The sequence below is a fragment of the Vulpes lagopus genome, chromosome 2, assembly GCF_018345385.1.
Source record: "Vulpes lagopus strain Blue_001 chromosome 2, ASM1834538v1, whole genome shotgun sequence".
In the NCBI taxonomy this organism is placed as follows: Eukaryota; Metazoa; Chordata; class Mammalia; order Carnivora; family Canidae; genus Vulpes; species Vulpes lagopus.
Window position 1 is genome coordinate 71487654 of NC_054825.1, and position 14392 is coordinate 71502045.

At 44.2% G+C, this 14392-nt stretch overlaps 1 protein-coding gene across 20 annotated transcripts in view; it reads left to right on the forward strand.

The window, feature by feature from the left end:
* The window catches only part of PPIP5K1 (diphosphoinositol pentakisphosphate kinase 1), a 55315-nt gene extending 41854 nt beyond the window's left edge, over positions 1-13461 (forward strand). For all 20 annotated transcript variants that reach the window (XM_041744316.1, XM_041744312.1, XM_041744309.1 and 17 more), the window contains 2 exons: positions 1865-1978; positions 11448-13461. In XM_041744316.1, the coding sequence (XP_041600250.1) occupies positions 1865-1978; positions 11448-12397 (1064 nt within the window). In that variant the 3' untranslated portion in view covers positions 12398-13461. The remainder of the gene's footprint in view (positions 1-1864; positions 1979-11447) is intronic.
* Positions 13462-14392: the final 931 nt, after the last annotated feature.

Here is a 14392-nt window from a genome sequence, read left to right on the forward strand (position 1 = left end):
GTCCCAAGGCATGTTATAACAAAAGCAAGGAAGCAGTCAAGCCTGAAGAGGTTCCTACTGACCATAACTGGAACATTTTAGCATTCAAAAGAATAATTTACTGTAATTGAGTAAAGTATACGAATATATAAAGATCCATGCACTCATAATAAATAAGTAAATAATTCTACAAAAAAGAAACCAAAAATAAAATAATTATCATCTGCCACAATTGGAGAATACTTTTCACTACCTCTTTTCTCTGAAAACTAATTAAAAGGAAACAAACACATGGGTGCCTAGGTGACTCACTCAGTTAAGCGTCTGCCTTTGGCACAGGTCATGATCCCAGGGTCCTGGGCCTGAGCCCCACATTCTGGCTCTCTGCTCAGCAGGGAGTCTGCTTTTCCCTCTGTCCTTCTCCCTGCTCATGATTTCCCCCTCTCTCTCAAATAAATAAAATATTTTTTTAAAAAAAGGAAACACTTATTGTCCTTTTTCAGTAAGTACTGCAGTTTAGTGTAATCAAATAACCCCAGTTGAAGGGGAAAAGCTCTTTACAGAAAATATGCCAGCTAGTAAATGTTGGAGGATTGATAGAAATAGAAAATCACCACTTAAATAATTAAGAATCATCAATGAATACTAACACAATTAGGTAAAATGTTGATGGGGTTTTGTAGTACCAAAAGATTACCTCTAATCAGAAGGGGAAAACTTTACAGTGGTGAGATCTTGTGGCTACCACTTTAACCCAGTTAGCAAACTTAGCTTTAATTAGAGGGACAGTGAGATATTATGTGCCTCTAGTATGACATAATATAAAGTACATAGGATCACCTCTTTGGCACCTATTTGGTATTTTTACCAAAGTTGTTTAAACTGAATAATCAAGCCTTTTCTATCTAACTTCCAGTTTATAGGAAATACAAGCAATAATGATATAAGTTAAATGATTCTGTGAGGGAGCAATCACACAAATCCAGAATGTGAGATGATATAGTTCTGTGACATAACTGATTTGTTCTTTTCAAAAAGTCACTTTGAGGGGCATCTGAGTGGCTCAGTTGATTAAGTATACAATTCTTGATTTTGGCTCAGGGTCATGGGACTGAGCCACATGTCAGGTTCCATGCTCAGTAGGGAATCCACTTGAGATCTCTCCCTCTCCCTCTGCCCCTTCCCCCGATCATGTGCACGTTCTCTCTCTCTCAAATAAATAAATAAAAACCTTTTTTAAAAAGTCACTTTATGAAAAATAAATGGTGTGTGTAGGGATAATATTCTAGATTAAAAGAGACCTTGGAGACATAAAATGCAATGCATGATTCATGTTCAGATATTATAAAAGATAGTTTGGGAATAATGGGAATTTTGAATATGAATTGGCTATTAGATATTAGAGTATTATTTTTAAATTTTGTTAGGTTTGTTCATGGTGTGTGGGTATGTAGGAAAAATTCCTTCTATCTTAGAAATGCATATTGATGTATTTAGAGGTGAAATGTTTCATAATGCCTGTCATTTTTTAAAAAGAACTTCAGCATGAAGAAATGGGTGAAACAAATATGGCAAAATGTTAACATGTTTATGTGGTAAATACAGAAGATGAAGATATCAGTATGAATTGTAATAGTTTTTCACCTACTTTTTTTTAAAAAGGGGGGATGGAGGAGGGTACAAAAAGTGTTTAAAAATATTCATAATAATATAAAGTTTAAATATTAAAAATGGTTTGTGTGAAGGGTCCTTAGGAAATGCTACTTTTCAGCCTTAAAATGTGTAAGTTGGTTTTGATTTATGTTGAGAACCTGTGTTTCTTGGATGCTTCCTCAAACTCTTTTTTTTTTTTTTTCCCTTCCTTTTCTCTCTCTGCTCTGGCAAGCCCTCTTTGACTCTATGCACAGCAACCAAGCCTCAGATAGCCCATTTTCCCCACCCCGTACTCTTCATTCACCTACCCTACAACTTCGGCAGCGCTCTGAGAAGCCCCCTTGGTGTAAGTAATCCTTTTGGAACTCTGTGGAGAAAGGCCAAGAGGGATGGAGGGATTGATGAATGAGAGACCTGTTTCATGAGGGAAATGAAGATGAGGGTTGAAAGACCAGGAATAGCCTGTAGGGGAAGCAGTCTCACCTGCTGTTTCCTAGGTGAAGGGAGGATCTGTTTACCTTGTCTCATTATCTCCGCCCTCATGGCCTTTCTCTGTTTCAGTGGAGAGGCACCTAAAAGATAGTGTCCCAGAGGGTGCTTCGGGGAACAAAGGATAGAAACTTCATCTTCCTCAGATTCCCATGTGGTCTCTACAGCTTTCTCAAGTATAGATGACTTGAGAGGAAGTTGAGAGATGAGTTGAGAGGAAACTTGAATATATAGAAAAGCTGGGAGAAGGAAACTAGAATCTGCTACTACTTTCCACATGTCCCTTTTCTCAAGGTGTCTGATCTCAACTAGTAGTTCAAGTTGAGGTGCTGCTTCTTCCCATCTCTTCTTTATAAGCTCTAGCCTATCACAAGGTGCACCTGGGTGGTGCAGTGGGTTAAGTGTTCAATTCTTGGTTTAGGCTAAGGGCATGATCTTAGAGTTGTGAGATTGAGCCCCATGTTGGGCTCCATACTCACTGTGGATTCTGTCTCCTTCTGCCTCTTCCATTGGTGTTCATGCATGCTCTCTCTCTTTCTCTCTCAATAAATTCATTCGTTCACCCATTCATTCATTCATTCATTTCCTGGCCTATCACTAATTTTCCTTGGCAACAATGTGAATAGTGGCGTCACAAGGAGTTCTTAGGGTAATTGTAGGGAAGGAGAGGTACCAGTGACATTCAGAGGGAGGATAAGGACCAGAGACACCAGTGATGGAAAAAATCTTTTCCTTATTCAACCTGCCTCCAGGAAATAACTAAAGTCAAACATGGCTTTTATTATTTTATTTGGATAGGACTGAAGCAAAGATTCATATTTCAGCATTGAGTTAAACAGTTGCAGAATTGGTACCCTGTATGCAGAAGAAACCTTCCTTCCTGACACCAAGAATACTTCTCCCAAATTTTAAATTATCTTATATTCACCTCGCCATTGCTTCTTTTATCCCTCTCCTGGAATGTTTATGGTTTTGTGCCCCTGGAAGTCTCTTTTTAAAATAACATTTAATATATTATTTAAAATTATATATATATAAAATTATATATATAATATATATAATATATATTAAAATAATACTTAATATATTATTTTAAAAATATATATTATATATATTAGGGACTCCTGGGTGGCTCAGCAGTTGAGCATCTGCCTTTAGATCAGGGCATGATCCTGGGGTCCGAGGATCAAGTCCCACATTAGGGTCCCTGTGGGGAACCTGTTCTTTCTCTGCCTCTCTATGTGTCTCTCATGAATAAATAAAAATAAAATCTTTAAAAATAATTATATATATTTAAATTTGAGTATAGTTATATACAATATTATGCAGCATACTGGTTCAACAAGTCTATATATTTTGCTATGAGCAATACAAGTGTAGCTACCATCCTTCACAATATAATGCTATTGCAATACCATTCACTGTATTCCCTATATTGTACTTTTCGTTCGTGTGATTTATTCATTCCATAACTGGAAGCGTGGATCCCCCACTCCCCTTCACTCATTTGTCCAGCCTCCCACCACCGCCTCCCCATCAACCTATTCCCTGTATTTTAGGTCTGATTCTGCTTTTTATTTGCTTATTTATTCTTTTTTAGATTCTATATATATCAATGGTATTTGTCTTCCTTTATTTCACTTAGCATAGTATCCTCTAGGTCCATCCATATTGTCACAAATGGTAAAATCTCATCCTTTTCATGGTTGAGGAATATTCCATCATGTATATATGTGCATCTTCTTTATCACAGACATCTATTGGTGGACATCTCTTGGTGGACAATGGGCTGCTTCCATAACTTGGCTATTGTATTTTTTTTTTTTTTTTTTTTTTTTTTTGCAATTAGCAAGAGGGTTTATTGGACGTTTGCGCAAACGGGCTCTCCGCCTCCGAAGAGGAAGAGAGCCCTGATTAGCAATTACAGGTATCTTTTAAAGGCAAAAGGAACAAAAAAACCGCTTAAAGACAAAAGAACCTCGGGAGTTGCATAGCATTCAGGTTATTGATTTCACAGAGGGTCAACATGAACCTATTCAGGGACATTCCAATCAGGGTGTGGGGGGAAATGGTATTCTTATTGTAAACAGAATGCTTTTAGTTGCTAAAATTTCAGGAAGACGCCTGGATGGGCTGCCTCTGGATTAGGGCACGCCCTACTTACAAGGGGGGAGGTTTCTTCATTCCCTCCTCTTGTTTGGGCTGATTTTAACCTTAAAATCTTAGGGAACATTTATTTCTTCTGTTTGGAGGGCCCGACATTGCTGAGTTAATACCAGAGCTTGGGTAATAGACAATCTTTCTCGGACGAACTGGAGCGGCCAGTTGAGGACTCAGGGGCGAAAGTTAGCAGCAGGAGCAGAATAACTAGAGGGCCCATAATGGTAGAGATTAGGGTGGTCAACCAGGGAGACTGATTAAACCAGCTTTCAAACCAGCCCTGCTGGGCCTCCTGGTCCCTTTGTCTTTTATTTAACCTTTTTCTTGAGTTTGGCCATGGAGTCTCTGATGACTCCAGAATGGCCTGCATAGAAGCAGCATTCCTCTCCCAGGGCCGCACACAGGCCTCCCTCTTTCAGGAATAGTAAATCCAAGCCTCTCCTGTTTTGGAGTCCTACTTCTGAAAGTGAGGTGAGGGACTGTTCTAACTTAGAAACGGACTGCTCTAGTGCCCGTAGATCCTCATCTACAGCTGCCTGGAGTTCTATATAACGTCGTGAGCCCTGGATCAGAGCAGCTGCGCCAGTACCCACCCCAGTAGCGACCCCTAGTCCCAACATAACGGCTAGGGTTAGGGAGACAGGTTCGCGCCAAAAACGGGTGGGATGTTCATTATACTGATTTTCTAGAGTTTCAGCAGGGTGATAGAACACCCTGGGTATGATCTGCACCATGACACAGAAGTCGTTTGAGCTATTTAGAACCTTAGCTGACACACAGGGGGTGAGGCCTTTGTTGCATGCCCACCAAGTTCCCGGCTGGGACTCCAGGTAAGAGTCAGTCCCTAAAATCGGGGCGGTAGTATTGCAGAGTTCCTGGTAACCCCGGGTGAGTATAGTTAGCCTTGACAGTGATGTAATCCCAGGAGGAGGAGGGCCTCTCATCCGGTGTCTCCCTAGTCTCGCACCCCCAATTTTTACAATAGAAGTATTCCCCTCCTCCACAGGTGGGATTTAGCCTGCGATCTCTGTGGTACCCGGGACAGACATAAAAGGGAAGAGTGCTGAGCATGGCCCTTCTGTCAGGCGTGCCACATCCTCCCCATGGGTCTAATCCCAGTCACCCTGGACTGATGTTTCCTGATGTAGACGGAGTCACCGATCTGGAACGGGTTGTCTCCGGGGCGGTAGACAGCTGCAAGGGGTTTCCAGATCTGGCGCTGGATAATCTGGAGCGCCTTTAGCCTGTCCTGTAAACCGGGAGTGTTAGCAAGAGGGTTAATAGCAGAATCTAGCAAGTCCGTTACTGGTGGGGGACCTCCATAGAGAAGCTCGTAAGGAGTTAGCCCATGGGGCGCGGGAGTGTTCCGGACTCAGAACAGAACCATAGGGAGGAGTTGGACCCAGTCTCTAGTGCCAGTCTCCAATGTCAATTTGGTTAGGGCCTCTTTAATTGTTCTATTCATTCTTTCTACCTGCCCTGAGCTCTGGGGTCTGTATGCACAATGTAATTTTTAATTTATCCCCAGTAATCTGGCCACCAACTGACTTACCTGGGAGACGAAGGCGGGGCCGTTGTCCGACCCTATTACCTTGGGCAGTCCAAACCGGGGGAAAATTTCTTCTAGGATTTTCTTGACAACCACCTGGGCAGTTTCTCGTTTGGTGGGGAAGGCTTCTGTCCATCCTCCTGTGGGCCTAGTGCAGCGGCTCGTGCCATTTCATCGGCCATCCTGTTCCCCTCTGCTACTGGGTCGTTGCCTTGCTGATGCCCCGGACAGTGAATTATCTACCCCGGCCGCCCCGGCTTTACGTTCACCATTTCGTAGAAAGCTACTCCCCTCGGTGTGCCAGGTTGCTTCAGCACCTGGCAAAGGCTGGTCCGTCAAGTCCCCTCTGGTGCCATGGACCTCGGCTAGGATCTGGTGGCAATCATGCATTACCAGGGAGGGGGACTCGGCTTCTGGAAGCAAGGTGGCCGGGTTTAGAGATGTAGCCGTTCCGAACCGTATCCGCTCAGAATTCAGTAACATGGCCTGATAATGGGTGACCCGGGCGTTAGAGAGCCATCGATCAGGGGGCTGGCGGATGACTGTCTCTACGGCGTGGGGGGGCCACCACAGTGAGGGGTTGGCTGAAGGCCAACTTATCTGAGTCTTTTACCAGGACTGCCACAGCCGCTATTATTCGGAGACATGGGGGCCATCCTGCAGCCACGCTGTCTAATTTTTTTTGAAAAATATGCCACGGGCCTTTTCCAGGGTCCCAGTTTTTGAGTTAGGACCCGTTTGGCTATTCCTCGGCATTCATCAGCATATAGCGCAAATGGCTTGGTTACATCTGGGAGGCTCAGGGCAGGGGCAGTCAATAAGGCCCTTTTTATTTTGTCAAAAGCCAATTGTTGCTCCTTTCCCCAGTGGTAGGGGGTGTTGGATTTCGTGAGAGGATATAGGGGAGCCGCCAGCTCTGCAAACCCGGGTACCCAGAGGCAGCAGAACCCAGCACTGCCGAGGAACTCTTGCAGTCCTCTGGCATCAGTGGGTGCTGGGATCAGGGCTACAGCCTTTTTGCGGCTCTCTGTCAGCCACCTCTGGCCTCCTTCCAGGAGATATCCCAGATAGGTCACTCGTCTCTGGCCTATTTGGGCCTTTTTGGCGGAGGCCCTATACCCCAGTCCTCCCAGTCTCTCGAGCAGGGCCCCCGTACCTTTTACACAATCCTGTTCTGTCTTAGCCGCTATGAGCAAATCATCCACGTACTGCAGGAGAACGAGGTCCGGATGGCCAACTCCGAATTCTGCCAAGTCCTGATGCAAGGCTTTGTTGAACAAGGTGGGGGAGTTTTTGAATCCCTGTGGTAGCTTTGTCCAAGTGAGTTGTCCTGAGAATCCCGTCTCAGGATCTTTCCATTTAAAGGCAAAAATAGGCTGGCTTTGAGAGCTTAACTTTAGGCAAAAGAATGCATCTTCTAGATAGAGCTCAAGGGTCCTTCTGCCTCAGTTAAAACTGAATGTTGAGCTCCGGTAGCAACCAGGAAGGTCACTGGTTGACCCCCCAACTTTAAGGGTTATCCGAGGCTGGGGGGGGGGGGGCTCCTGGCCCTGACATCCCTAATCTTCATCCTCTAGGGACAGTACGGGAATGGGCTTCTTAGGTCCCTGCGTTTGGCCCTTCTTTGGACAATCTTTAACCCAATGTCCTTTTTCCTTGCAGTAGGCACGCTGGTCTCGTTCAACCCGTGGTCTTCTTGTCTCCCAGGTCCTTACTCTGTCCTGACTTACTCTGCCCTGAGCCCTGTACTACGGTGGCCAGTATCCCAGTCAGTTCTTTATTGCGTTTCCTTTATCTCTCTCTCTCTCTCTAAGTATACATACGGTAGCCCTCCATTAATCTTTCCAGAAAACCTGCCGGCGTCTCATCTTTTCCCTGCACTATAGCACGTACCTTTGCCAAATTGGTGGGGCGTCGCCCTGCCCCTTTGAGACCCGCTAGGAGTACCTGGCAATAGAGACGGAGCCGCTCCCTCCCAGCAGCAGTGTCGTAGTCCCAGGTCGGGCGAACCAAGGGGGAAACGTCCTCAATTTCATCAGGCAGCTGGGGCGGCCTCCCATCCGCCCCGGGGCCCTTTTTCTGTAGACGCACTGTCTCTCCTCCGTGGTGAGGAGAGTCTGCAGGAGCTGATCAGGGTGCCCATGGGGTCCTGGCTGAAAGACCCGGGCCTTCACCTGCAAGATAATATCAATATTAAAAGTTCCATTCCTGGGCCACCCGACGTTGAGAGTCGGCCACTCTGAGGAGAAGAAGGTGACCCATCTTCGTCCTCTGACTTCGACCGAAAGGTTGTGTGCTCGGCCGGCGACTTCTTTCCAGTGATCTAGAGCGAGGCTTAAAGGGGTGGTTACAGTTTGCCCCGCGGGTAACTTGGCTATTGTAAATAATGCTACAATAAACATAGGGATACATATATCTTTTGAAATTAAAGTTTTCATTTTCTTTGGGTAAATATTCATTAGTGGAAATATTGGATCATATGATATTTCTATTTTTAATTTTTGGAGGAACCTCCATACTGTTTTCTGTAGTGGCTATACCAATTTATATTCCCACCAGCAGTGCACAAGGGTTCCTCTTCCTTCGCATGCTCGCCAACACTTATTTCTTGTCTTGTAAAAAAAAAAAAAAATTTAACTTTAATTCCAGTTAACATACAGCATTGTATGTTATTTCTTATCTTTCTGATTCTAGCTATTCTGACAGGTTTAAGGTGATGTCTTATTGTGGTTTTCATTGCATTTCCCTGATGTTTAGTGATGTTGAGTCTCTTTTCATGTGTCTGTTGGCCATCTTTGTGTCTTCTATGGAAAAATGTCTATTCAGGTCCCCTGCCCATTTTTTTAAAAAAGATTTTATTTATTTATTTGACAGAAAGAGAGCAAGCACAAGCTGCGGGGAGCAGCAGAGGGAGAGGGAGAAGCAGGCTCACTACTGACCAGGGAACCTGATGTGGGGCTCAATCCCAGGACCTGGGATCATGACCCAAGCGAAGGCAGATGCTCAACCAACTGAGCCTCCCAGACACTCCTGCCCATTTTTTAATTAGATTATTTGGTTGGGCAGGGGTGGTGGTGGTGGTGGTGGTGGTGGTGGTGGTGGTGAGTTGTGTATGTTCTTCATGTAGTTTAGATACTAACCCTTTATTGGATATATCATTTGCAAATATCTTCTCCCATTCAGTAGGTTGCCTTTTTGTTTTGTTGATGGTTTCCTTTGTTGTGCAAAAGTTTTTTATTTTATAGAGTCCCAATAGTTTATTTTTGCTTTTGTTTCCCTTGCCTCAGAAGACATATCTAAAACAGTGTTGCTATAACCAATGTCAGATTACTGCCTGTGCTCTCTTCTAGGATTTTTATGATGTCAGGTCTCACATTTAGGTCCTTGATTCATTTTGAGTTTATTTTTGTGTATGGTGTCAGAAAGTGATTCAGTTTCATTCTTTTGCATGTAGCTGTCCAGTTTTCCCAGCACCATTTTTTAAAAAGATTTTATTTATTTATTCATGAGAGACAGAGAGAGAGAGAGAGAGAGAGAGAGAGAGGCAGAGACACAGGCAGAGGGAGAAGTAGGCTCCATGCAGGGAGCCCCACATAGGACTCGATCCAGTGTCTCCAGGATTACACCTGGGCTGCAGGCGGCGCTAAACTGCAGAGCCACCCGGGCTGCTCCCCAGCACCATTTTTTGAAGATACTGTTTTCCCCCCATTGTATAGTCTTGCTTCCTTTCTTAGATTTAACCACATAAGCATGGGTCTCTATTCTGTTTCATTGATCTATGAGTCTATTTTTGTGTCAGTGCTGTTTTGATTACTACAGCTTTGTAGTATGTCTTGAAATCTGGAATTGTGATACCTCCAGCTGTGTTCAAGATTGCTCTGGCTGCTTCTGGAAAGCATCTTTCTCCTGCTTCTGCTTCTCTCTCTCTCTCTCTCTCTCTTTTTTTTTTTTTTTATTTTTAAAAAAATGTGTTTATCTGAGAGAGAAAGAGAGCAAGCACAAGGGGGAGGGGCAGAGAGAGAAGCAGATTCCTTGCTGAGCAAGGAGCCCAATGTGGGGCTTGATCCTAGGACCCCTGAGATCATGACCTGAGCCCAAGGCAGACACTTTACCAGCTGAGCCACCCAGGTGCCCCTCCTACTTCTGCTGATTTGCCTAAATTAAACTACTTAACTGAATACTAAGGCTACTTCTATTCTTGGGTGAACTCTTTTCTTTTTCTTCTTGTGTTTAATCTACTATCAGACCTTTGACTCACCTCTTTGAGGTGTGTAGCCTCATTGGTAAATATTTTCTTTAGGGTTTGTCTGCCCTAAATATGCCTTGTTGGCTGAAACCATGTTCTTCTTTCTTCTGCTTGAAGCATGCCTCTGTGGTCCTTTACAGAAAAGAGAGAACTGGCATACCCTAAACTAAATGACTGATTCAGCCTTTGTAGGCTCAGGCTTGCCAACTTTCCCAGGTTCTCTTGGATGACCGGATATTCAGATGTCCCCTGTATCCAAAACCTATCATTATTGATATCAGAGTGCTTTAAATATAAAGTTACAGTACCACTAATAAATACATTTACAAAAAGAAAAGTAGATTAGTCCCCTACTAGAGGTCAATGAAGTAGCAGAGATTGGAGTAGGAATTGTCCCACAGAGTAATTGAAGGCTCTAAGCCCTTCATTTTATTACTATAAGTATTTGGGTAATTAATTTTTATGTTGTATATATGTCTATAACATTCACAATCCTATACCACTGTGTGTCCCAAGACTTAGAAGGTCTAAACCTTAGATCCATGGATGGATTTCAGGGTAAAGTCTTTGAACCCTAGGAATTATTTATGAAGATTAGTGTGAATATCCAGATGTACATTTTTCTGGGAAGATAGTCCATGACTGTCATTAGAATTTCAAAGGGCTCAGTGACCCCCCAGAAAGGTTAATTAAGAATCTACCATTTAGAGATTCCATGGCAGTCCTCCATTTTCAGGTAATTTTCCTTCCTTCTGTTCTCATTCACAAGATTTTTCTACATTCTCCTGCTTAATTATCTCTTGGGCCATAAACAATGATTACCTTTGCCCCAGAAATATGTTGATTACTTTAAAGAAATGATTATTAACAAAAGATGTACATCAGATTTAATTGGGAGTGTTTCAACAAAATACAGTGCCCTCATTCCCTCTTCACCCCACACATTTACCCTAAACCTACAGAATTAGAATCTCCAGTAATAGAACCTAGAAATTTGTATTTTTAAAAAATATCCCATAATTTTGATACATACCCTTAATTATGAGCCACTGGGATACACCATGGTATGTTTCCAAAGTAGGAATGACCATGGGAATTCAGAGTTGGGGTGGGGGTACATTTGTGAAAGAACTGGATGAAGTGGGTCTCAGTACTCTCTCTTGAAGTCTTAGAAGTACCTTAGTGCTCCTGTATACTCCTGTCATGTACATTAGGCCAGAACAACAGTTCCTGAGCTGTGCTAATTGAGCAGTCTTTGTACAGCTTAGGAAGAATTCAGACTGTCTTTCCTCAAGACCATTTGAGCTATATACATAAATAGAGCCTACTCTTCCAGCTTGCCTGACTTGGTCTCCTGACTTTATTTTACAGATAGCAGTGGCCCTTCCAGTACTGTGTCCAGTGCTGGTCCTTCCTCCCCCACTGCAGTGGATGGTAACTGTCCTTTTGGCTTTAGTGATCAACCTTCTGTAAGTTCACACATGATTGAAGAACATCAAGGCCTTGGGATGCTCCCCAGGAATGGAGAACAAGAGCTCCCCATTGAAGGGGTGCAAGAGCCTTTTGAACCAAGCCAGTCTTCACAGGAACCACCTGTGGAAACCAGCCAGCCATGCCAGGAGGTTGTTGAGGAGATCAGCCAGCCATGCCAGGAGGTCCCTGACATCAGCCAGCCATGCCAGGACATCCCTGAAGAGGTCAGCCAGCCTTGTCAAGAGGTCCCTGACATTGGCCAACCACGCCAGGAGAACCATGACAGCGTTAACCAGATATGCCAGGAGGTCCCTCAGATCCACCAGCCATGCCAGAAGGCGAGCCAACTGTGCCAGAAAATGTCTGAGGATGCTTGCCAGCTTTGCCAGAAGAACCCTGAGAAGGTCAGCCAGCCATCCCTGGATGTCCCCGTGGAGGTTGGCAGGCTGGCCCATGGGTTCCCTGTAGGGGTTCGTGACCTGGTCCAGGAAATCCATGTGGAAGTTGGCAGGCCAGCCCAAGAGACCCCTGAAGAGTTCAGCCAGCCATGCCAGAAATTCTTTGTAGAGGTTGGCAGGCTGGCCCAAGAGGCTTCTGCAATCAATCTATTGTCTCAGGACATTCCTGAGGTTGATAAACCATCCCAAGAATTCCCTGGGGAGGATGATCTGCAGGTCCAGGAAGTCCCTGAGATTAATCAGCAGTCCTGGGTGGTCCCTGAGGTTATTGACCAGCTGCCTGGAGAGGATATTCCCCAAGCCCAGTATCTATCTAGTGATCCAAACCCTCAGAGCCAGTCTTTGGCCCATGACCAGTACTCACCCCTCCCACCAGCAACATGTGATTAATCATGTTCTCATTAGTGGTAAAACACTATACCAGCTATTTGAGCTAGCAACTTTTTCTGTTGGCTAACTCACCTGCCATTGTAAGACCTTGGATCTCACCAGAGGTGTCTGAGGAAGCAGTCTTCTTGGCATGAAGCCAAGAACTGTGCCAGAGCTGGGCTTGGGAAGGAGCCAATTTTTTGTTCAAAGCAGCCATTGACTCCTCACATGGCCATTAGATTTGAATAGGATTTCCATCAAGGGGTAGGCAGATCTCTCATTACTCATCCTCCTCTGAGCATCCAGGAAATTCCAGATTGTTGAAGGAAATGCCACTTAACTGCTGAAGACACCCATCTGGGGACAGCAAGTACAAAAGGGGCCTCCAAGATCTTCACTTTTCTGGGGAAATATTCACAACTTCACAAGGTACCCTTAGACCATATGTGCATTCAGGAGAACTCTTGTCTTTGCTAGCACTCCTCAGGTGGGCCCAGGATGTCTGTCTGAAATGTCTGAGAAAAAAAGAGTCCCCTTCCCAAACAAACATCCATTGTGGCTACTAATCTAATCTTTAGATTGGGCTTGTGGGTGTTTTATATATCATCCCAGGTACCCCCTCTGCTCCAGTCCTTTTCCTCTGGGCAATAGTTCCAGGGTATAAATAGATATTAGACTGCTGTGAAAATTTAAGAGTAACTACTTAAAATGCTCTGGGAGTTCTTGGCCAATCTGTGAAGCTGGACCTCTTTTTGTTGTGGGGCTACTTGGCTTAAGAGATGATGTAGTAGAGAAAATCAGGTTGTATTTTAAGCAATCAGCAGAGATCAATATTGTATAGACATAAGGAAAGATTATATATATTTCTGTAGTAGTGCCAGGGACAGACTGGCCAAAGACCAAACACTCCAGGGTCCCCAGAAAGTTTGTCCTTTTATCATTGTGTCTTTAGGGTCAGGTGTGATTATGAAGCTTTTCCCAAAGATATGGGGATGGGAATGGGCATGGGTAGCAGGAGTAATGCAGTCACTGGAGTGGGGTGGCCAGAACATTATGAGTGCTCAATAAATATGAAATAATAAGAATGGTGATGGTGGTGGTGATGTTCTTGTGAATTCAGGAATTCACTATAAATCTAGAAATCCATCACGTCTATGACTGAATCGATCTGAACCCGTCAAAAGCTGCTGTAGTTGAATGAGAAGGGATTATAAAATAAACAGATCAGGCATCCTAGGAGGTCCCTATGGCAGTCAGCCCACCATCCCAAAATGTCTTCAATGAGTAGTGTTAGGGAGAGACTTTCTCTGTGAAGCACCAGTTGGATACTTGCTTTCTCACCAGATCCTTGGAATCACGCTCTTAATTTTTCACTCTGATGCTTTAGAGTAATTGGCAGGAGGAGCTGATATAGAGGGGTTATGGTCTTTCTTTACCTCATTGACATACTTAAATTGGGAAAGCCCAGAACCCTGGGATGGCTGGAATATCCCCTTCCCCATATATTTACATTCACAACTTGGCCTCTCTTGATATATACCCAGGACTATAAAGGGTTTCCCTGCAGGGCAAAATCCAGCATTTACTCAGTGGAAGTCCTAACTGCACTGGTGAGTGCTCTTTACAACCTCAACAGGCTCTGGATCTCTTAGGGCTTCTCAACTCTTTGCCTCTTTGGTGTTCCCTTATCCAGGATATCTAATGCTGGTTGTTCAGTCCACAGCTCTTGACCCCAAAGTATGCTGATTCTCTTCCCAGAACCCCTGCCCCTCTTCCCTCCCCCAAACCAAATGTATCTCCCCACTCTAGGTCCCTCTTCCTCATACTCCAGTGTTCTCATTTTCAGAAATTATGCTGGCTCCCCATATCTTTTTCTCCCTTCACCCATCCTGTTTTTTGGCTTCCCTAGGTCCTGGAGTTGCTTCGTTTTCAAAGACATTGAGATAAATGACAATGCTGGGAGAAGCAGAGAGGTAGAAGCCAAGGCCCAGCAACTAAGCAATGTGTAGAGTCAGA